Source organism: Ranitomeya variabilis, chromosome 2, assembly GCF_051348905.1.
Source record: "Ranitomeya variabilis isolate aRanVar5 chromosome 2, aRanVar5.hap1, whole genome shotgun sequence".
In the NCBI taxonomy this organism is placed as follows: Eukaryota; Metazoa; Chordata; class Amphibia; order Anura; family Dendrobatidae; genus Ranitomeya; species Ranitomeya variabilis.
Window position 1 is genome coordinate 266,081,004 of NC_135233.1, and position 24,665 is coordinate 266,105,668.

Genomic DNA, 24,665 nt, shown 5'->3' on the forward strand with positions numbered 1-24,665 from the left:
CCTTCGGGTACTCTGGTTTCCTCCCACCTTCCAAAGACATACTGATAGGGAATCTAGATTTTGAGGCCCATCGGGGACAGTGCCAATAATGTCTGTAAAGCGGTGTGGTATTACTGGCGCTATATAATAATGAGTAAAATAAATAAATAAAATAAATATTATGATCCATTTGTGCCTTCAGGTCCACGTATACTAGCTTGTTGCTGACATATTATATATTCAACTGGTAGAGCTTTCATATTGATAGGATCATGGTCAACAATGTGATAATGGTGAGGCAGTTGTCTAAGATCCGATCATATGATCAAATTGGTGTACTACTTAAGATGGCACAGGAGTAATCCTACCTGCACCCTGAAGAAGCTACACATGCAAACGCATAATTGGACCAGTGATGGCATATTTAGCATTATTTTTTGTGTTCTTTTTCCTGTTCAAAAATTCTCTAGCCTGATGTTACTTTAAAGTCTACAGTAAAATACTAAGACATCTGCATGCACAGAAGATGTAAGGAGGTGGAGATGTAAGCCAAAAGAAACTAACACAAAAATCTGTTAACACAATAGAAGGTGAGCAGATGCCATCAAAAGTCAGTAGCATGGACAGTATGGTCCAACCTGAAAAGCAATCACTTAACTAGTATGTGTGTAAGGGCTAGCTCACATGAACATATACACCGGACGAGTGCTGTCTGATGTTTTATCTGATAGCACTCGGGCCAATATTATACTCTGGGGCAGTGCTGACCACATTTTTTTTCTCATATCAATTTGGCATGATAAAAATATTGCAGTATACTGCGAGTTGCTGCCCAAATTGGATGCCACTCACCCATTCAAGTCTATGGGTGTGTGGAAAACATCAGACTGCACTCAGATGACATGTGCTACGATTCTCTAATCTGAGAGAATCAGATCACGCTAAGCTGACACTCTGATCAAACTAAAATATGAGTTTGATCACAGTGTTATTAACATAACTGATCCGATTCTCTTGCATGGGAGAATATATGCTCGTGCAAGCCACAGTCACCGTCACTCATGGTAACCTCTGTGAAGAGCCACCAGCTGTGAACTGCGGTGAATTCCGTAGGTCACCACAGTTCACAGCTGGCCGGCTCACACGCTGTCCTCTGTGGCTCACACAGAGTTTACCGTGAGAACCGTTGGCTGAGACCTACCGTTACCTTAATGGTGTCACCGCTTATCACTGCGGTTGGTGCTCACATTACCCTCAGTGTGTTCCAGCGGCCGGGGAGAGCGGTAACGTTACTGATGTCACCACTCATCACGGCCTCCAGATGCAGCAGAGTTGGGGATCGTCGTGGGACATTCATTTTATGGATAAATCTGGACAGATAATCTTAATGGTGTCACCGCTTATCACTGCCGCTGGTTCTCACGCTACTCTCTGTGTTGCGGTGGCCATGGTGAGTGGTAACGTTACTGAGGTCACAACTCATCACAGTCTCCAGATGTAGCAGAGTTGGGGATCGTCATGGGACATCCATATTTTGGATAAAACTGTACAGGTATGGAGGGTTTTTTGTAATAAATGGGTAAAATAGGGTAATTGTCGGTGAGTGCGTTTTATAATTCAAGGACTTTTCTGTGTATGTGTTTCTTTCTTTTGACTACTGAGTTAGTAATGGGGTTGCCTGACAGATGCCTCTCCATTACTAACACCTGGGCTTGATGTTACTTGATGTTACAGTTTCCCCTAGCTGAGACCGATATTAATATGCCGGAAAGGTGCATGGATATTGGTCCCTTCCCAGCATAATAAGACCAGCTCACAGCTGCCTGCTTTCCCTCAACTGGTTATTAAAAATATAGGGGGGGGCCTCACATTTTTTTCATTTATTAGCTAAATACATGTACCGTAAACTACATATGAATGGCATCAATTATGTGTATCACGGGTATCTTTCTATCGTTCTATCTATACCTGTATATCAGATTTATTAATTAGTTTAAAAACTAGCTTTAAATTACATAGAGAATTACAGTTTGTAAAAGATGATGCTAAAAACGTATTGCAGTGAATTGAATACGAATGTCATACGGATGTCATATGGATGCCTGTTGAGAAAAATCACAGTGTAATCGCATGACACTTGTCCTACTTTTTTGGATCAACATCAGACCAATTTTTTATAGGCTAGTGTGACTCCAGCCTTAAATCGCAGCTAGTGTCCCCTATTGTATACAACTCACTATATTGCTTTAGACCACAGCTGTAAATAGTTAAAATCAATAAAAATCAATCAGTAGCGCTACAAAATGGCAATGTGTAACCCAAGCCTTAAAGAATTGCCACACTAATACACTAATTGAGGAATAAACATATTGGCCTGTCACCTTTAATTAACTAATTTGACACTTACCTAGAGTGGAAGTATTCAAGCAAGACACAAGATCATCACTTGCCTAGAAGAAATAAATATATGAAATAAGTTTTAAAAATTTTATTATTAGAAAATATTTTTAAAAATCTACATTTGAAGCATTAAATATTAATTGAAATATGCCAGTACTTTAAATTACAGGGCACTGTAGGGAGAAAGACGCTATGAATTTATAGCTTATACAGTTAGGATGTCACCAGATTTTGGGCTGTACGGGTGACTTATCAACATTTGTACAAAGGGAAAGTAGAGCAATTGCTCATTCCGTCCAAGTAGATTACATCCTTAGGCCTCATCAGTCATGTGAGTACCACGCATGTGTTCATGCCCATATTTTAGAGTTAAAACCCACTTTAGTCTGTGGTGCAGCTTCCATGTCTGTAATTTTGCGGACCGTGTGTACACAAAAAAGAAATCATGAAGGCATGTCTGTTTCTGATCTGAGTCTGACAGCAAAACCACCCACAAATCTGAGTATTAATGATACTCTCACACAGCAACTGGTGCAATCCGTGATCTGTCTTTACTTATTACTGTGTGACCATGATGAGTTTTGGGTGGGTTTCTGGAACGCAGAGTACTACAGTTGCAGTAGGGTGCGCTTTCTTTTTTAATCAGCATAAACTGACCTGCAGTGCGTGTTTCCAATCCACAACATATCATCTTTCCTTGCGGATATGCTGAGTTTTTTGTGCAGAATTTACCCATAGACTTAATTAGATACAGAAAATACGCAAATAAAAACCCGCACATGTGTTTGTAATGCATTTTCGTGGTGGAAACGTTTCAAAAACTACTGTAATCCTTACATGACTATATCAATAACAGTTTCTCAAAGCCAAATACCAGGAAATATCAAAAGAATGACATCTCAAAAAGAGGCAAAAATGCTGAATCAAAAACGCGATAAAAACGCATGTAAAAAAAAAAAACTTACTCAATCTGATCTAAAACTGAAGATACCAAAAAGCAGAAAAAAAAAGGCCCTCAATGGGTTAATGGTACCTACGAATTCATTTATAATGACATTTCTCTTATTATATTCTCTTAGTTATCTATAGTAATACATTTTCAGGGATGCTGCGTGGCCACCATACAGGTCTTAGGTGTTTCCCTATGCATTTCCATTGAAGCTTTGCACGTGTCACACTTACAGGGTTGTATACTTGTGCCATACTGTCCTTTGGTTTATGCTATGACTGTACTCATGTTCTATTACCTGAAGGTGTATTATAAAGCTGTGACTAAGTATTAGATCAGTATAACCTCACACTGACAAAGTATCTTACCTCATCCTGGGCACTTGTGCCGGATGCGGCTGGCGTGGGGCAGGAACAGGTTTGATGGCTCTCGCTTATTCTTGAGTGAGCCTGACTGGGATCTTCTGAGGAGAAGTTCTCTAAATCCAGCTCGGTGCATTCAACTGGTGCATGAGACCAGTGCTGCTTCTCTGATGCACAGGAATGAGTCTGAGCTGGAGGTGGCTCCACCACACCTTGGTTGGACTCCGCAGAAGCTCCACAGCCGGAGAAGCAGTCACTACAGCCTGAATTTCGGATCAATGGCTGAGTCTCCGACACACTTCGGGAATAGTGAGACTTCACAGGTGGAGAAGGCATGGCATAAATCTCCATGGATGGTGGCAGGGAACATAACGCCGTGGCAACAGTGCAGGAATTTGAGGTATTGCTCTTTGATATCACATTTACTTCTTCTAGTTGCCCTGCTATGAAACAAATGAAACACTTTGAATATAGTTAGACTAATGTCTCATTTCCTCTCTTGTATTACTGCTAAAAGATCAGTTTAATTTCATGCTCTTTATGGGGTCTTGACACATTTAAAGGAAATCTGTCAGGTCTGATAATGCTATTAACCTGCAGATATAGGGTTAATCTATAGGTTAATAGCATTGTGAAAGTGCCCGGCGGCTGTACTGAAAGTGCAGAACCTAATCTTTTTCTCTCCCAGGAACCGTCAGTTTTCAGTCTTAGGGTACTGTCACACTATACGATTTACCAACGATCACGACCTGCGATACGACCTGGCCGTGATCGTTGGTAAGTCGTTGTGTGGTCGCTGGAGAGCTGTCACACAGTCAGCTCTCCAGCGACCAACGATGCCGAGGTCCCCGGGTAACCAGGGTAAACATCGGGTTACTAAGCGCAGGGCCGCGCTTAGTAACCCGATGTTTACCCTGGTTACCAGCGTAAAAGTAAAAAAAAACAAACAGTACATACTTACATTCCGGTGTCTGTCCCCCGGCGTTCTGCTTCTCCGCACTGTGTCTGCGCCAGCCGGAAAGCACAGCGGTGACGTCACCGCGTCACCGCTGTGCTCGCTTTCCGGCTGGCCGGCGCTCACAGTGCAGAGAAGCAGAACGCCGGGGGACAGACACCGGAATGTAAGTATGTACTGTTTGTTTTTTTTTTACTTTTACGCTTGTAACCACGGTAAACATCGGGTTACTAAGCGCGGCCCTGCGCTTAGTAACCCGATGTTTACCCTGGTAACAAGCGAACGCATCGCTGGATCGCTGTCACACACAACGATCCAGCGATGACAGCGGGAGATCCAGCGACGAAAGAAAGTTCCAAACGATCTGCTACGACGTACGATTCTCAGCAGGGTCCCTGATCGCTGCTGCGTGTCAGACACAGCGATATCGTATGGATATCGCTGGAACGTCACGGATCGTACCATCGTAGCGACAAAAGTGCCACTGTGTGACAGTACCCTTACAGATGTGCCAGGAGCAATCACAGTTACTGCTCACAGCACTGACTGACAGTCGGCTATGCAGTGCCTCAGTGTAAAGCTGGCTGTCAGTCAGTGTTGGTACATGCTCACAGCCACCACTCTCAGTGCTGTGAGTGGTGACTGGAGTTCTCTGGGCACGCCTCCATGACTGAAAGCCAGCAGGTCACGAGAGAAATAAATTTAACTTTCTGCCCAGTGTCGCACTTTAAGTAATGCGGACGGGCACCTTCATAACACTATTAACTTGCAGATTAACCAACTTAAATTAGGCCAATTTTTGCTCCTATTACTGCTGCTCCAAAGTATTCCAATCTGTTGTTTTTTTTTAACTCACCAAGGATCTGGGCCTCTTAATTTGGTGCTAATATTTATCACGGGGGAGTTGCCCACAAATGCAAAGCAGCCTAAAGCCACCCGTTTGATAAAGACCATAAAATGTAGCACTAAATTAAAAAAAATGCCCGCTTCTCTCAAACTGTATGGCGGATTTATAAAAAACAAAAAAAAACACAAAATACTGAAGGGAGCAGCAGGTATAAAATAAGAGTAAAAACTGACATTTTCTGGCCTGGTAATAGGTCTTCTTTCGAGGGATTTTCTTGTATGCGGTTTATTGCAAAAAGAGCCCCAGCCACAAAGGGTTTAGCTACAATAACAGGACAAATGTAACAATAGGTTTAGTAAAAAGAAAAAAAAAGTAAAAAATATTTTTAATTTCACAAAACCCCTCTTTTCTGGCTGTTGCTGCAGAAAGACCATTCTCCCAAAATGTAAAGAGGTTGTCTCATCTCACACATTTATGGCATATCCACAGGACATACAAAAAAGACAAACTAAAGCTAATTAGCAACATAATCTCATTTTTATGTCCCCTTTTTTAACTGTAAACCAAAGTATCAAATATGTGCTGGTAAAATATCCTACTCATACCGCTATTTTCTGGCATATGAAAGCTGCACGCCGCTGAATCGATTTCCACCGAATAGACACTTTGTAATATATTCTTCTCGTGAACAATGTACTATGCATCCACAAGCACCGACAGATTGGCCATCGTCTTGCGATCGTTCACACTTTTCTACAGTACAGCCACCATGGTTAAAGTGGCTATACAAAGCAATATATTTACGAAAATAAACTGGGGACCAATTTATGAACATAGCCATTCTCCATACGAAGAATGGAGCAACCACGCCAAGACATACATGTCCACTATAAGCAAGACTTACATGGATCAGCTTGTTCTAAAAGTGTTGTCCAGGAGATTCACATTATATCAAAGAGGTTCACGAGAAAATACCCTCACCAACCTTCTGCAGCTCTTGATCTGATGCTTACTTGGTCCATGCTGGCCTGTACTTTCTAGTCCTGTCTTGTCAAACCAGAAACAGATGTAAATGTCTGCTCAGCCAATTACTGGCCTTAGCAGGAATTTCCATCTAATTCCAAAGTGAGACATCAGGACCACGATATAGAGACCAACAGGGACCAGAAAAGTGGGAGGTGCGGGGGATCAATGGGGATAAGAGTCACTTATTTTACTACTTCTTTTACTGGACAACCCTTTTTACACAGATGTGATGGCTAACATCGAAGTGGACCAGAGAGTTGAAAAAACATTGTGGAGGTGAATAAACATTTGTCACTTAGAAGTGGGGTTCTGCCTTTCTCATGTATGTAGTATATGATGTGTAGTACAGATGTGAAGACCTCAGAAATGCTTGGAATGACCAAGATAAAAGTGAAAGCCTCACCTTGTACTTGGTCAGAAATGCCAGTTGTACCAAAACAGCATGGAGGAATTTGTTGTTCACTAGGGCAGTGTGCACACTCTCCGCGTCCATCATCCAACTGACCAGGTTGCCCTAAAAAATCCTGTGACCTTCGGAAAGCTGAAAAATAATACGTTGAACCGTGTAAGTTTACTAAAATCATGAAATCTTTTACAAAGTTAGAATCGTTCAATGCAAAAAAAAAAGAATACCAAAATGAAAGTACTGGCAAAGAAGAGGTCATTTTATGGAAATCAAGACCATAACTAGGAGCCACATTATTGCATTTAATCCAAATGTGATGCCATATGGCCGTGTTAATATTGCTTCAGGGAAATAGGCGGGTAGGACAATGCGAGGGGCTTAATAAAGACACATAGATTCAGGCAAAACCAGAGTCTATCACCTGAGCACAAGCTGTCCTCGTCATCAGTTGACCCTGTCCGCTCATTGTCCTCAGCTAGATATCTACATCCGTGTTGGCCCAAACAATGACACAACGCCATGCAGATGTATAGATATATACAAACACACACATATAAATACTGTATATTCGCAGTTGAGCTCAGCTGGTGACAAGGTCAGCTTGTGCTCAGTTGACAGACCTTGGTTTTGTGAGATTTCAAGGTTCAGCTAACACAAATTGTATGGGTTTGTGTATGTATGTACATACAGTCATGGTCAAAAGTGTTGGCACCCTTGACATTGCTCCAGGAAATGATTGCAATTGCACGTTTTGTTATACACGTTTATTTCCTTTGTGTGAATTGGAACGACACACAAAACAGAGAAAGGGACTCGGACAGTTCTTTTCTCCTCTTTCTGTTCTCCATGCTAAGTGTTGCACACACAGACAGACAATGCAAACAAGTAGTCAACTTCTCACCTTTTTATCTGGTTTTAGACCATGACTAAGACTCCCTAGTCGAAATGCGCCGGTCTTGTACCCCCCTGGACTTCACTTGTGCAACCAACATGTATTATTTTTAATAATAATCGAATAAATTAGATTTTTTTTCCCATTGCTGATTTTCAAATTGTACGCACCTGTTACTTGCCACAGGTGAGTTAAAACGAGCATCACATGCTTGAAACAAAGTTGTTGACCTATAATTTTGGAAAGGTGCCATCAATTTTGTTCGGCCCATTTTTGGGATTTTGTGTAAAATTATGTCCAATTTGCCTTTTTTTCTCAGCTGTTTTATGTTCTTCCAATGCACTCCAAAGGAAATAACCATGTGTACAACAAAACATGTGTAATTGCAATAATTTTCTGGGATAAATATTTCATTTTCTGAAACAATTTCAAGCGTATATGTATATATAGTCCTAGATGTACGTACTGTATATTTCCAGTGCTAACACAGGGGACTGGTCCCGGGATTAGGATAAGCAACATATACCGTATATACTCGAGTATAAGCCGAGATTTTCAGCCCAAATTTTTGGGCTGAAAGTGCCCCCTCGGCTTATACTCGAGTCACGGTCGGCGGTGGGGTCGGCGGGTGAGGGGGAGAGGGCGCTGATGCATACTCACCTAGTCCCGGCGCTCCTGTCGCTCCCCCTGCCTGTCACACGGTCTCCGGGTGCAGCAGCCTCTTCCCCTGAGCGGTCACGTGGGACCGCTCATTAGAGAAATGAATAGGCTGCTCCACCTCCCATAGGGGCGGAGCCGCCTATTCATTTCTCTAATGAAGCGGTGCCGGTGACCGCTGATAGAGGAAGAGGCTGCGGCACCGAAGACCAGCTGTCCGGGGGAAGGAGCGGGACGCCGGGAGCAGGTAAGTATCGCATATTCACCTGTCCTCGTTCCACACGCCGGGCGCTGTCTCCATCTTCCCGGCGTCTCTCTCTCTCCTCACTGACTGTGCAGGTCAGAGGGCGCGATGACGCATATAGTGTGCGCGCCGCCCTCTGCCTGATCAGTCAGTGCAGGGAGACGCCGGGAAGATGGCGCCGAGGAGCTGCAAGAGAGGTGAGTATGTGTTTTATTATTTTTATTGCAGCAGCAGCACAGCTATGGGGCAATAATGGACGGTGCAGAGCACTATATGGCACAGCTATGGGGCAATGGTGCAGAGCACTATATGGCACAGCTATGGGGCAATAATGGTGCAGAGCACTATATGGCACAGCTATGGGGCAATAATGGTGCAGAGCACTGTATGGCACAGCTATGGGGCAATAATGGTGCAGAGCACTATATGGCACAGCTATGGGGCAATAATGGTGCAGAGCACTATATGGCACAGCTATGGGGCAATAATGGTGCAGAGCACTATATGGCACAGCTATGGGGCAATAATGAACGGTGCAGAGCACTATATGGCACAGCTATGGGGCAATAATGGTGCAGAGCACTATATGGCACAGCTATGGGGCAATAATGAACGGTGCAGAGCACTATATGGCACAGCTATGGGGCAATAATGGTGCAGAGCACTATATGGCACAGCTATGGGGCAATAATGGACGGTGCAGAGCACTGTATGGCACAGCTATGGGGCAATAATGGTGCAGAGCACTATATGGCACAGCTATGGGGCAATAATGGTGCAGAGCACTATATGGCACAGCTATGGGGCAATAATGGACGGTGCAGAGCACTATATGGCAGAGCTATGGGGCAATGGTGCAGAGCACTATATGGCACAGCTATGGGGCAATAATGGTGCAGAGCACTATATGGCACAGCTATGGGGCAATAATGGTGCAGAGCACTGTATGGCACAGCTATGGGGCAATAATGGTGCAGAGCACTGTATGGCACAGCTATGGGGCAATAATGGTGCAGAGCACTGTATGGCACAGCTATGGGGCAATAATGGTGCAGAGCACTATATGGCACAGCTATGGGGCAATAATGGTGCAGAGCATTGTATGGCACAGCTATGGGGCAGTAATGGTGCAGAGCACTATATGGCACAGCTATGGGGCAATAATGAACGGTGCAGAGCACTATATGGCACAGCTATGGGGCAATAATGGTGCAGAGCACTATATGGCACAGCTATGGGGCAATAATGGACGGTGCAGAGCACTGTATGGCACAGCTATGGTGCAATAATGGTGCAGAGCACTATATGGCACAGCTATGGGGCAATAATGGTGCAGAGCACTATATGGCACAGCTATGGGGCAATAATGGTGCAGAGCACTGTATGGCACAGCTATGGGGCAATAATGGTGCAGAGCACTATATGGCACAGCTATGGGGCAGTAATGGTGCAGAGCACTATATGGCACAGCTATGGGGCAATAATGGTGCAGAGCACTGTATGGCACAGCTATGGGGCAATAATGGACGGTGCAGAGCACTATATGGCACAGCTATGGGGCAATAATGGTGCAGAGCACTATATGGCACAGCTATGGGGCAATAATGGTGCAGAGCACTGTATGGCACAGCTATGGGGCAATAATGGTGCAGAGCACTGTATGGCACAGCTATGGGGCAATAATGGTGCAGAGCACTGTATGGCACAGCTATGGGGCAATAATGGACGGTGCAGAGCACTATATGGCACAGCTATGGGGCAATAATGGTGCAGAGCACTGTATGGCACAGCTATGGGGCAATAATGGACGGTGCGGAGCACTATATGGCACAGCTATGGGGCAATAATGGTGCAGAGCACTGTATGGCACAGCTATGGGACAATAATGGTGCAGAGCACTATATGGCACAGCTATGGGGCAATAATGAACGGTGCAGAGCACTATATGGCACAGCTATGGGGCAATAATGGTGCAGAGCACTATATGGCACAGCTATGGGGCAATAATGGTGCAGAGCACTGTATGGCACAGCTATGGGGCAATAATGGTGCAGAGCACTGTATGGCACAGCTATGGGGCAATAATGGTGCAGAGCACTGTATGGCACAGCTATGGGGCAATAATGGACGGTGCAGAGCACTATATGGCACAGCTATGGGGCAATAATGGTGCAGAGCACTGTATGGCACAGCTATGGGGCAATAATGGATGGTGCGGAGCACTATATGGCACAGCTATGGGGCAATAATGGTGCAGAGCACTGTATGGCACAGCTATGGGACAATAATGGTGCAGAGCACTATATGGCACAGCTATGGGGCAATAATGAACGGTGCAGAGCACTATATGGCACAGCTATGGGGCCATAATGAACAGTATGGAGCATCTATTTTTATTTTTGAAATTCACCGGTAGCTGCTGCATTTTCCACCCTAGGCTTATACTCGAGTCAATAAGTTTTCCCAGTTTTTTGTGGCAAAATTAGGGGGGTCGGCTTATACTCGGGTCGGCTTATACTCGAGTATATACGGTACCTATCGTGTCATTGCTCTTACTCCATTTAGATTGTAAGCTCTTAGCTCATTTTTAACTTTTATTTATTCTTCTGATTCAATTACTTGTTTGTTACGTCTGGTAAAACGATGCAGAATATGTTGGCGCTATAAGAATATAAATTATCACTTTAATACCAATATATAGATTTCATACACACTCAATATATCTTTTTTAGTATATAACTGATTAGTGCAATTTTTAAGGACGGGCTGTCTTTCTTCGGTTAACACGTAGCACAAGTACAATAAGGGTATAAATTTGTGAAAGTGGAATCCTAAAAAGTTTTAAAAAAAAACTGTTTCAACAATGTTTCTTCTCATGTTGTGTGGTTCAGGCATCCACCAAAATATTCTGGCTTTTATTGTACAGTTTCATACTGCTGTAGGGCTTGCCAAAGATTATTTGCTGTAGTGATGTATGACTGTTTATGTAACATATTTACTTTTTACAGTACCCATGGGGCTTAATATGTATAAGCACTGTGCCTATTTGCTAGATATAGAGTCTTATTACAGGATTTTATGTCCTACCACAGACTGACTGATAACCAGCATTAATACAGCTTAAATGTGAACCATTACTGGCGAGCAATATATTGGCACTCAGACATACCGCCACTAAAAGATTGCACAAAACATAACATAACTTACCGCGGTGGAACTGACGTTTCAAGAAGCGTCCACAACAAATCACTGAGAAGGTCACCAGAGTAACCAAAATTAATGCCAGGGCCACCATTATAACAGCCACTAGAAGTACAGGATCCCGAGGAGGAGCGGTAGTACTGGTAGGCTGCCCCGGCCCAGACTTGGGGTAACCTGTAATATCAGAAATGATTCACACTTCAGTCTTATATATAAGCCCACTGTAAGAACATTATACATAGATAGAGAACTTACACTGACTCTCTGTACGAGGAGTGTGAGCCGTACATGGGAAGCACTCGAGCTCACGAAATCCACCTATCCGGGTTTTACTATAAAACCTGAAAAAAAATAATGAAATTAGGTTTACTGACGCTCCTACTGTCTGCAAAAAGTGAAAGAGGTCATGTTATATCGGGGGGATGGTGTGGAGGTCATAGTACAAAAGGGGACGGTGGGGAGGTCATAGTATGTAAGGGGAGACGGTGTGGAGGCCATGTACCATAAGAGGGACAATGTGGAGCCACTTTTTGTGCTGGGATAACAGTGAGCTGCAGTTATTTATTTTGGGCACAACGTAATCCATGCGGAATGCATTCTAAATGATGGGAAGCATAATGTATGCGTTTTTTTGCGTTTTTATAGCGAAAAAACGCAAAAAAACGCAAAAAATCTGCAACGTGAGCACACAGCCTTAATGTGAATCGTGACTAATAAGAGTGATTCAGAGGTTGTCACTGAGCTGTTTCACAAGTTATCAATAATGTTTGCTGACTTCCAGGTATCTTACAATATGCCAGTCTGAGAGGACAAACTAAGACCCAAAAGCAGAAGAATAATTAAAATGTATCGAAATTGATGCTTACCCCGGCAGACAATCCCCACAGATAGCGTTAGATACTAAAGAGCAGTTCACTTTTAGACTGCGGTTAATTACTGCACAATTGAGGCAGCGCAGGCAGTGGTGATGTCCTCGCTCTTCTTTGTATCTCCCTGGCCTACAAGGCAGACACTGACTTTCTCTCCCACTGCCGCAGTCCTACGAGAAGACAGGTAAACAGAAATACATGAGAGAGTGCAGCAATACATGTGTTGTCAGAAAAGTGTCTAATCCTTTTTAAAATGCTGTTATAGCATCTATCAACACTAGTGCTGGAGGTTCGGCATTCCCCTGCTCTAACTATAAAGAATCCTTTCTTACTTAGATGACTTTCTTCCACAGGTAATGAATGTCCCCTGGTTCTTTGTAAGGTCTTTGGCCAGTCCTTTGTATTGACCACAAATGTATTTATACATATAAAGGACATCTCCTGAGACATCTTTTTGTCTAAGCTAAACAAGCCCGACTTTTTCAATTTCTCATAATAGGAGAGGACTTCCATACCATGTAATAATCTAGTTACCCACCTTTGAACTGACTCTAACTTCCCAAGATCAATTTTAACCCCTTTCTGACATCGGACGTACTATCCCGTTGAGGTGGGGTGGGCCCGTATGACCACCGACGGGATAGTACGTCCAGTGCGATCGGCGGCACTCACGTGGGGAGCGCGGCCGATCGCGGCAGGGTGTCAGCTGACTATCGCAGCTGACATCCGGCACTATGTGCCAGGAGCGGTCACGGACTGCCCCCGGCACATTAACCCCCGGAACACCGCGATCAAACATGATCGCAGTGTGCCGGCGGTACCGGGAAGCATCGCGCAGGGAGGGGGCTCCCTGCGGGCTTCCCTGAGACCCCCGGAGCAACGCGATGTGATCGCGTTGCTGCGAGGGTCTCTTACCTCCTCCTCGCTGCAGGTGCCCGGATCCAAGATGGCCGCGGTGCTGTGCAAACTGTCAGATCAGCGATCTGTGATGTCCCCCCCTGGGACAAAGTAAAAAAGTTTAAAAAAAAAATTCCACATGTGTAAAAAAAAAATAAAAAAAAAATTCCTAAATAAAGAAAAAAAAAATATATTATTCCCATAAATACATTTCTTTATCTAAATAATAAAAAAAAAACAATAAAAGTACACATATTTAGTATCGCCGCGTCCGTAACGACCCCACCTATAAAACTATATCACTAGTTAACCCCTTCAGTGAACACCGTAGAAAAAAAAAAACGAGGCAAAAAACAATGCTTTATTCTCATACCGCCGAACAAAAAGTGAAATAACACGCGATCAAAAAGACAGATATCAATAACCATGGTACCGCTGAAAACGTCAACTTGTCCCGCAAAAAACGAGCTGCCATACAGCGTTATCAAAGAAAAAATAAAAAAGTTATAGTCCTCAGAATAAAAAGATGCAAAAATAATTATTTATTCTATAAAATAGTTTTTATCGTATAAAAGCGCCAAAACATAAAAAAATGATATAAATGAGGTATAAATGTAATCGTACTGACCCGAAGAATAAAACTGCTTTATCAATTTTACCAAACGTGGAACGGTATAAACGCCTCCCCCAAAAGAAATTCATGAATACCTGGTTTTTTGTCAATCTGCCTCACAAAAATTGGAATAAAAAGCGATCAAAAACTGTCACGTGTCCGAAAATGTTACAAATAAAAACGTCAACTCGTCCCGCAAAAAACAAGACCTCACATGACTCTGTGGACCAAAATATGGAAAAATTATAGGTCTCAAAATGTGGAGACGCAAAAACTTTTTTGCTATAACAAGCGTCTTTTAGTGTGTGACGGCTGCCAATCATAAAAATCCGCTATAAAAAATGCTATAAAAGTAAATCAAACCCCCCTTCATAACCCCCTTAGTTAGGGAAAAATAATAAAATTAAAAAAATGTATTTATTTCCATTTTCCCATTAGGGTTAGGGCTAGGGTTAGGGCTAGGGTTAGGGTTGGGGCTAGGGTTGGAGCTAAAGTTAGGGTTGGGGCTAAAGTTAGGGTTAGGGTTGGGGCTAGGGTTAGGGTTAGGGTTTGGGCTAGGGTTGGAGCTAAAGTTAGGGTTAGGGTTGGGGCTAAAGTTAGGGATAGGGTTGGGGCTAAAGTTAGGGTTAGGGTTTGGATTACATTTACGGTTGGGATTAGGGTTGGGATTAGAGTTAGGGGTGTGTCAGGGTTAGGGGTGTGGTTAGGGTTACCGTTGGGATTAGGGTTAGGGGTGTGTTTGGATTAGGGTTTCAGTTAGAATTGGGGAGTTTCCACTGTTTAGGCACATCAGGGGCTCTCCAAACGCGACATGGCGTCCAATCTCAATTCCAGCCAATTCTGCATTGAAAAAGTAAAACAGTGCTCCTTCCCTTCCGAGCTTTCCCGCGAACCCAAACAGGGGTTTACCCCAACATATGGGGCATCAGCGTACTCGGGACAAATTGGACAACAACTTTTGGGGTCCAAGTTCTCTTGTTACCCTTGGGAAAATATAAATTTGGGGGGCTAAAAATCATTTTTGTGGGAAAAAAAAGATTTTTTATTTTCACGGCTCTGCGTTGTAAACTGTAGTGAAACACTTGGGGGTTCAAAGTTCTCACAACACATCTAGATAAGTTCCTTGGGAGGTCTAGTTTCCAATATGGGGTCACTTTTGGGGGTTTCTACTGTTTGGGTACATCAGGGGCTCTGCAAATGCAACGTGACGCCTGCAGACCTATCCATCTAAGTCTGCATTCCAAATGGCGCTCCTTCCCTTCCGAGCTCTGCCATGCGCCCAAACAGTGGTTTACCCCCACATATGGGGTATCAGCGTACTCAGGACATATTGTACAACAACTTTTGTCGTCCATTTTCTCCTGTTACCCTTGGTAAAATAAAACAAATTGGAGCTGAAATAAATTTTGTGTAAAAAAAATTTAAATGTTAATTTTTATTTAAACATTCCAAAAATTCCTGTGAAACACCTGAAGGGTTAATAAATTTCTTGAATGTGGTTTTGAGCACCTTGAGGGGTGCAGTTTTTAGAATGGTGTCATACTTGGGTATTTTCTATCATATAGACCCCTCAAAATGACGTCAAATGAGATGTGGTCCCTAAAAAAAAAAATGGTGTTGTAAAAATGAGAAATTGCTGGTCAACTTTTAACCCTTATAACTCCCTAACAAAAAAAAATTTGGGTTCCTAAATTGTGCTGATGTAAAGTAGACATGTGGGAAATGTTACCTATTAAGTATTTTGTCTGACATATCTCTGTGATTTAAGGGCATAAAAATTCAAAGTTGGAAAATTGTGAAATTTTCAAAATTTTCGCCAAATTTCCGTTTTTTTCACAAATAAACTTAAGTTATATCGAAGAAATTTTACCACTATCATGAAGTACAATATGTCACGAGAAAACAATGTCAGAATCGCCAAGATCCGTTGAAGCGTTCCAGAGTTATAACCTCATAAAGGGACAGTGGTCAGAATTGTAAAAATTGGCCCGGTCATTAACGTGCAAACAACCCTTGGGGGTAAAGGGGTTAAAATGTGTAGCCCAAAATTGGGTCCCATATTCTAGATGTGGCCTCACAAGGGATTTACAGAGAAGTAATAAAACACTTGGACCACGGGACTTTATCTCTTTTTATACACCCTATAATCTTGTTTGCTTTTGTGGCTGCTGCTTGGCATTGAGTACTGCTGCTCAGCTTACTTCTAACCAGAATACCCAAGTCCTTCTCCTGTTCTGTAGTCCCAAGTATACTCCCATTTAATGTATATGCAGCAATAGGACTACTCTGCCCCAGGTGCATTACTCTACATTTATTGACATTAAATCTCATCTGCTGTGTGTTGGCTCATGCAGACATCTTGTCCAGATTCCTGCGTTCCCCACAGCTGACTTTATCCCATTTAGAGAATGTACCACTCACAACAACTCTTTTCCCTTAACCAATTTTTACCACTCTACATATAGTGTCCCCTAGTCCTTGCTGCAGCTTTAGTATACGGCTGCTATGGACACATTTGATGTATGTACAGGACACTTTCCTGTTCAGATGCATACAAGAATCTCTGCGAACTCGGTCTGAAAAGAGACATAGTCTTTTTCAATAAGATACAAGTTTCTACTGTACATGCATGCGGTCTACAGAATCCTTACCTCAGAAAGCTCGTATCCTGCTCCACATTGTTTGCATGGGATGCATTTCCCTTGTTCATTCTCAAATTCACCTTCCACACAGTCTGCAGCCTCTGAACTGACCAAGTGTAGCTGTAATAAAGCAAGAAATAGGTTGTATCTTTAGCGTCTAATCTGCCAACTCAAGCAAGCCTGAATTTATCCTCAAGATGTAACCACCCCCTCCAGAGGGTCCACGGTAACTCAGAAATAGTGCGTTGATTGCTGGGACCCCACACTGTAGACGATTTAAGGGACTGTCAGCACAGAATGACTGTTCAAACTAAGTCCTGACGATCGGTGCTTCATGGCGGGGCCAATCATTTATATACAACTTCCCACCTGTCTGTTTACCCTCTATCTCCGCTCCCCCTCTTCTTTGATAGACAGGTCAGTCTTCATAGAGCCAGAGAAAGGAGAAAACAGATTGAAACCAACCAAGGTGTATCTACAGTGGAACCAGAAATTTACACACTATATAAAAAGACATATATGTATGTTTTTCTCAATATCTGACATGAAATCAAAATAAACCTTTCCTGTTTTAGGTGAATTAGGATTACCATAATTATTAATATTTGCCAAATGCCAGAATAATGAGAGAATGTTTTAAGGCATTTGTATTACTTACTGCAAAGTCAAAACTTTACATACAGTATTACTATGCCTTTAAACAATTCTGGACTGCCCATATGATGATGTCAAGTGTTTGGAAGCCTCTGATAGGTTTTTTGGCAACATCTGAGATAATTAGAGACACACCTGTGGATGTATTGTAATGCACACCTGAAACACACTGTTTCTTTGTGTAGCATCATGGGAAAGTCTAAATAAATGAGCCAAGGTATCAGGAAGAGAATAGTGGACTTGCACAAGTCTGGCTCATCCTAGGGTACAATTTCAAGATACCTGAAGGTGCCTCGTTCATCTGTACAAATATACGCAAGTACAAACTAGATGGGAATGTCCAGCCATCATACCACTCAGGAAGGAGAAGGGTTCTGTGTCCTAGAGATGAATGTGCTTTTTTCCGAAATGTGCATATCAACCCAAGGACAAAAGCAAAAGACCTTGTGAAGGTGATGGCGGAAGCTGGTAAGATTGTGTCAATATCCACAGTCAATCGAGTACTGTATCAACATCAACATGGGCTGAAGGGCCAGGAAGAAGCCATTACTCCAAAAGAAACTTAAAAAGCCAGATCAAAGTTTGCAAATGCACACAGGAACAAAGACCTTAATTTTTGAAGACAGGTCCTGTGGTCTTATGAAACTAAAATTTAACTTTTTGGGCATAATGACTAAAGTTACGTTTGGAGGAAAAGGAGCAGCTTGGAAGCCTAAGAACACCATCCCCACTGTGAAACACGGGGGGGTGGAAGCATCATGTTTTGGGGTTGTTTTGCTGCAAAACAAAGAAATAGATGTAAACTTTTGACTTTACAGTAAGTAATAAAAATGCCTTAAAACTTTCTTTCGCTCTCTCATTATTTTGGCATTTGGCAAATATTAATAATTATGGTAATCCTAATTGACCTAAAACGGGAAAGGTTTATTCTGATTTCATGTCAGTTATTGAGAAAAACATGAATATGTGTCTTTTTTATATAGTGTATGGAAGCTTCTGGTTTTAACTGTATATGATTGGCCCCGCCATGAAGGACCGAGCGCCTATTCTTGGTTTCGGCAATCATTCTTGCCTCGTAGAGTAACTATTTCTACATATTCTTAGATCTAGAGTGAAAACTTGATTTTTTTTATTAAAAAAAAAAAAAAACTAGACTGATATTCAGCAGGGTGAAAGGTTTGTTAACAAATGTGTTGGAGCTTCTGACTCTTCCAGATTCCATCGGATTGGATGGGAAAAATAGCCATGTCATTTTTCCTGTAAAGGATAATCTGAAACTATATTAGAATTCAACATTCTCCATTACAAGTCAATGGGGTCCATCGTGTGACGGTGGTCAGTGACGGACACTGTGTTCTCATTTATACTAATACTGAAACCACAAGATAGACGAGATATAGCATCAGAAATCTCAAGTTCAGCCAGGACAGCCGATACTTTGGTAATGCTAGTAGCCACAATGTTCTCCCCATGTCACAAGCAGCTGCCTTATCAGTTTTCTGTACCTATATGGGTATTACTTAAAGGGGCTGTCTCATTTTCATGAAGAGGTAAAAGTGAAAATGGCTTATACAAAAAAACTACTTTGAAATCCACGTCTCATTAAAATTCCTCTCCGTTCTCAAGAATGGGGAGGATTTTTAATTCTTTATGTGTATAGCTTATTTCCTAGTTCACCAGCCACCCTGCAGTCTCAATATGGCTGGTTTCTTAGGCATGGGAAGGGCACCACTTGCAGGCAGATTGCTTTAGATCCTTCCAAGTGCCACTCTATAGCTGGTCAGATCACTAGATCCGGCCAACCTCAGCGCCATTGCACCTTGTTGCGCTCCTGATAAATAGAAGATGAGACAAACCATTTAAGGATGGGTGGGACGTAAGAGCCACATTTAAGACTCAGTTGTGTATCAGGGCCAGGTTATGATATCTGACAGATGGGAGACTGTTCACATACTGAGGCCATCCATACCTTAAAGATGAGAAGAATACACATCAGCTGATAGAAATGAGCCATTTCCCCTGGGTATAAGGATTTGAAGAGTCAGACGGGAACTCAGCGAAGTAAATCCGTGTTGATTTCTGTCTAAATCTGTAAATATCAAAGAACACTGCATAGAAAAAAATCCACATATAAATCCAACCTCTTCACCTCCCACTTAAAAGAGGTATTCCAGTCTTGGTAAGTGATAACATTTCTCGATAATATGCCGTCATTTAATGATCGCTAGGTGTCTTACCGCTGGGACTCCCATGGATAGTGAGTATAAAGGGGCTATACAGTAGTGTAGCTTCAGCACAACTTCCCCTTCCAAATAATTACTCTGCACAAGGGTGGTCCTGACTACCTACTGCAGTGTGGAATCACTCGAGTGAATGCCGGGTTAGGATCATTTTCTCCCCCTCTTTAATGATGCCTTTATTAATCACTAAATGTATCTGCTCTCCCTGCATGCAGTCACTAGACTAGTCCGGGACTGCGGTCACTCAATGCCACTACATGGGGGGAGCGCGCCACTGCAGATTGACTGACATCCCACTCATGCAGGCAGAGTGGGGGACGACCCTATCTCTCTTCTCATCCTCCCTTCCCGAAACTAGTGTTTGAAAAGGGAATGTCTGATTTGGGTTCTTACCATAAGTCATGTGGCAAGTCTTATTAAAGGGTTGATATTGACTTGTAGGATTACTACATCCAATAGGTGGCGCTAGAGTGCAAGCCATCCTCTCTGATTAGGCTATTTGCATACTTAACTTCCCAGAGGACCTTTGTTTGGCCTATAAGTCTCCTTACGCCACGTTAGCACTCTCCACAAGGAGAAATGTTCCCCCTTAGAATTTGCTAGTAATATATAACTCTGAACAACTATTGGTGGTGTATCAGTATAACAGTTCTTACACAATGCTAAGCATTACTCTAGTTGGTATAAGAGTTGGCATACCATTGGGCAATAGTAGAATAGACAGTCACTCTCAGGAAATGCACAATACATGTATTAGTGAGAAATATTCACCAGGACAACATACACTTTTCCTTACACTTACGCCATTATTATTGGTGACCTGTTATTTCTCACCATACACACTGAAATGTTGCAGCCATTGTGAGAACAGGTGGTCTTATTCAATCTTAAAGTGACACAGGGATTGTGCCTGTAACGTATCCTAATCCACGGCCCTCTGGTTGCTGGGTCTCAATGTTCTGGCTTCACAACATTACAAGAGTAGGCAGTGGAAAGCCAAGAAAGGGGTAAAAGAATTGCAATGGATATGCTTTAAAAGTTTGTGTAGGCGACACAGGCTATGTACTAATTCTACACTGCCAAAGGCTTTATAATCTTATTACTAAATATCTGGGTATCTGCGGACATTTATAAACCCAAAATGATGCTAAATACTAGTTTTAGGCACAATAAAAGTGTGTGACGTAGCTAAATACTGCTGGTATACTGAAGTTACCATATAAAAAGCAATATTAGAGCACTAATGGCAAAAGGCTCTGCCTTCAGATGCTAAAAGGCTCCAATGCCATGCTCAAATACAGACGTTCCAGAGCTGAATACCGTCATAACCTTCCACAAATTAATAAAAAGATCTGCATTTCTAAATATTAATTACCGTACACTTACTTTCAAAGAAAAACTATAACAACATCTATTAAAAACAAACACCTCTATATCAAATTATCAGTCCTTTTTGTGTCCTCAACCGATACTTCACTCTCAAATATTGCTCATGTCTGTCTACAAATCTGTCTGCGGAGTAGGATCAAATAGCGCCAGCAGCTGTATATTATTATAAAGAGGGGAAGGGGAGTGAACCAGAAGGAAACAAAAGCAGTAATGCACAACAAGAAACTGCTGAGGCTTCTAGTGCACTGGGAAAAATGCTAAAAATGCAAGTAGAGGTAGCAACAACACGTGTACAGGCAAGATTAGTCGCATGTGCAGGCTATTTTATGCTTTGCAAAAAAATCTCATGTAATCCAGCAATAAACATTTCCAGCAATACATAAATTGCTACAAGCACCAGTGCCATAGCTACTGAAGTGTTGGCAGAGACATCTGCCCTGTGTTATAGCGCTCCTTATGTGACTACACATGGCACTACTTCATTAGGGACACGGACAGCTCTACTAACAACATCGAGACCCTAAGGAACCAGCGTCGCTTGTAATCAGATGTAATCACATATTTGTCCACACTCCAGGCTGGTATTAGCGCCGCTGCAAATTTTATGTCACACCTCTGACCACACCCATTTCACAACTAGTCACGCCCCAACCACACCCATTTAGCACTTCTGATCACAATGTTTCGTAAACAATAATTATAAGCAAAAAAAATATGGCCACACATGACGCTCCATACTGTATAATGGCCACACATGATGCTCCATACTGTATAATGGCCACACATGATGCTCCATACTGTATAATTGCCACACATGATGCTCCTTACTGTATAATGGCTCCACATGATGCTCCATACTGTATAATGGCCACACAGTGCCCCATACTGTATAATGGCCACACATAATGCTCCATACTGTATAATGGCCACATTATGCTCCATACTGTATAATGGCCCCACATGATGCTGCATACAGTATACTTGCCCCACGTGATGGTCCATACAGTATAATGGCCCCACATGATGCTTTGTACAGTATAATGGCCCCACACGATGCTGGGTACAGTATAATGGCCACACATAATGCTGGGTACAGTATAATGGCCCCTCACGATGCTCCATACAGTATAATGGCCCCACACAATGCTGGGTGCAGTATAATGGCCACACATGGTTACCCCACCCCCATCATTGCCTTCTCCATCACTACACACACACACCTTTCACCGCGCTCCCTCGCAGCAGCCGGCAGCTTCCACTCCCACGGTGCTGAATGGTGTCATCCAGCTGCGCCGCTGACTGCTCACGTCGCTGCAGCTGTGATACGCCACTGATAAAGACCTCCGTGTCTCCTGTGCCAGTCAGTGTCAGAGCGAGGAGCAATATCTGCTCCGATCCGACACAGCCAGCGTCTGCTCCGTACACCTTGTACACATGCGACTCTGCTCCATACACCTCGTACACACACGACTCCGCTCCATACACCTTGCACATGCGGCTCCGCTCCGTACACCTCGTACACACACGGCTCCGCTCCGTACACCTCATACACACACAGCTCCTCCCCATACACCTCATACACACACGGCTCCTCTCCATACACTTCGTACACACACGGCTCCGCTCCGTACACATTGCACACGCTGCTCCGCTCCGTATACCTTGCACACACACGGCTCTGCTCAGTACACCTCATACACATACGGCTCCTCTCCATACACCTCGTACACACACAGCTCCGCTCTGTACACATTGCACACGCTGCTCCGCTCCGTATACCTTGCACACACGGCTCCGCTCCGTACACTTAATACACACATGGCTCCGCTCCATACATCTCGTACACACACGGCACCACTCCGTACACCTCGTACACTCACGGCTCCGCTCCATACACATTGCACACGCTGCTCCGCTCAGTATACCTTGCACACACACGGCTCCGCTCCGTACACCTCATACACATACGGCTCCTCTCCATACATCTCGTACACACGGCACCACTCCGTACACTTCGCACACACATGGCTCTGCTCCATACACCTTATATACATACATGGCTCCGCTCCGTACACCTCATACACACACGGCTCCGTTCCATACACCTTATACACACACGGCTCCGCTCCGTACACCTCATACACACACGGCTCCTCTCCATACACCTCGTACACACATGGCTCCGCTCCATACACATTGCACACGCTGCTCCACTCCGTATACCTTGTACACACGTGGCTCCGCTCCATACACGTCTTACACACACGACTCTGCTCCATACACCTTTCACACGCTGCTCCGCTCTGTACACCTCGTACACACATGACTCAGCTCCATACACCTTTTACACGCTGCTCCGATCCATACACCTCGTACACACACGGCTCTGCTACATCCACACTGCAAACACCTCCTGACCATACACTCCATACACTTACCTTCCTCCAGCGCCATGACAACCAGTAGAGTCCTGTACACGGAGGCGGGAGTGTTATGGACCTGGTGGTTAGGAGCACCCGAAATGACCAGATGGTTAAAATGGAAAACCTGGGACAAGCTCTGAGGAAGTGGTAACTCTACTGACCGCAATCCCTAATCCTATCACACACACTAGAAATAGCCGTGGAGCATACCTAACTCTCCCTAGACGCCTCTTCACAGCCTAAGAGCTAACTACCCCTAAAGATAGAAATAGCAGCCTAACTTGCCTCAGAGAAATTCCCCAAAGTAAAGGCAGCCCCCCACAAATATTGACTGTGAGTTAAGAGGGAAGTAACAAACACAGGAATGAAACAGATTTTAGCAAAGGAGGCCGAATCTTCTCTAAATAGACAGAGGATAGGAAAGGGAACTATGCGGTCAGTATAAAAAACTACAAAAACCACGCAGAGTGTGCAAAAAGACCTCCACACCGACTCACGGTGTGGAGGTGCAGCTCTGCACCCCCAGAGCTTCCAGCTAGCAAGGAAATATCATAATAGCAGGCTGGACTGAAACATAGCATGTACTGAAAAATATATTCAAAAACCGATGAACAGCAAATGACTAGCAAGGACTTAGCTTCTGCTGGAGTAGACAGGTCATCTGAGAAATCCAAGAGAGATCTGAACCAGTACTGAGACATTGACAGCTGGCATGTACTAACGACCTGGGCAGAGTTAAATAGGGAAGCAAGCAGAAGCAATAAACGAGGGCAGCTGAGAAAGCCAACCTTAAAGATCAGCAGTTCCACTCAAAGCCACCAGAGGGTGTCCAAGGACAGAACTCACCAAAGTACCATTCACGACCACAGGAGGGAGCCCGAGAACGGAATTTACAACACGGGAGCTCCTCCCGATCATGTGACCCCCTGACTCCTCCCATCCTGTGACTTCATCACAGGTCCTGTGTGCACAGAGCAGCCAATATGCTGCTGTGCGGGTGCAGGGACTCAGGGAGCTGAC

At 43.5% G+C, this 24,665-nt stretch overlaps 1 protein-coding gene across 3 annotated transcripts in view; it reads right to left on the minus strand.

The window, feature by feature from the left end:
• The window catches only part of EDA2R (ectodysplasin A2 receptor), a 42,475-nt gene that overhangs the window by 8,246 nt on the left and 9,564 nt on the right, over positions 1-24,665 (minus strand). For 2 of the 3 annotated variants that reach the window (XM_077284916.1, XM_077284917.1), the window contains exons 2-9: positions 19,563-19,682; positions 16,949-17,059; positions 12,785-12,957; positions 12,174-12,259; positions 11,925-12,092; positions 6,922-7,059; positions 3,697-4,133; positions 2,387-2,429 (exon numbers count right to left, since the gene is read on the minus strand). In XM_077284916.1, the coding sequence (XP_077141031.1) occupies positions 2,387-2,429; positions 3,697-4,133; positions 6,922-7,059; positions 11,925-12,092; positions 12,174-12,259; positions 12,785-12,957; positions 16,949-17,059; positions 19,563-19,607 (1,201 nt within the window). In that variant the 5' untranslated portion in view covers positions 19,608-19,682. The remainder of the gene's footprint in view (positions 1-2,386; positions 2,430-3,696; positions 4,134-6,921; positions 7,060-11,924; positions 12,093-12,173; positions 12,260-12,784; positions 12,958-16,948; positions 17,060-19,562; positions 19,683-24,665) is intronic. The other variant, XM_077284918.1, reaches the window with a different exon arrangement.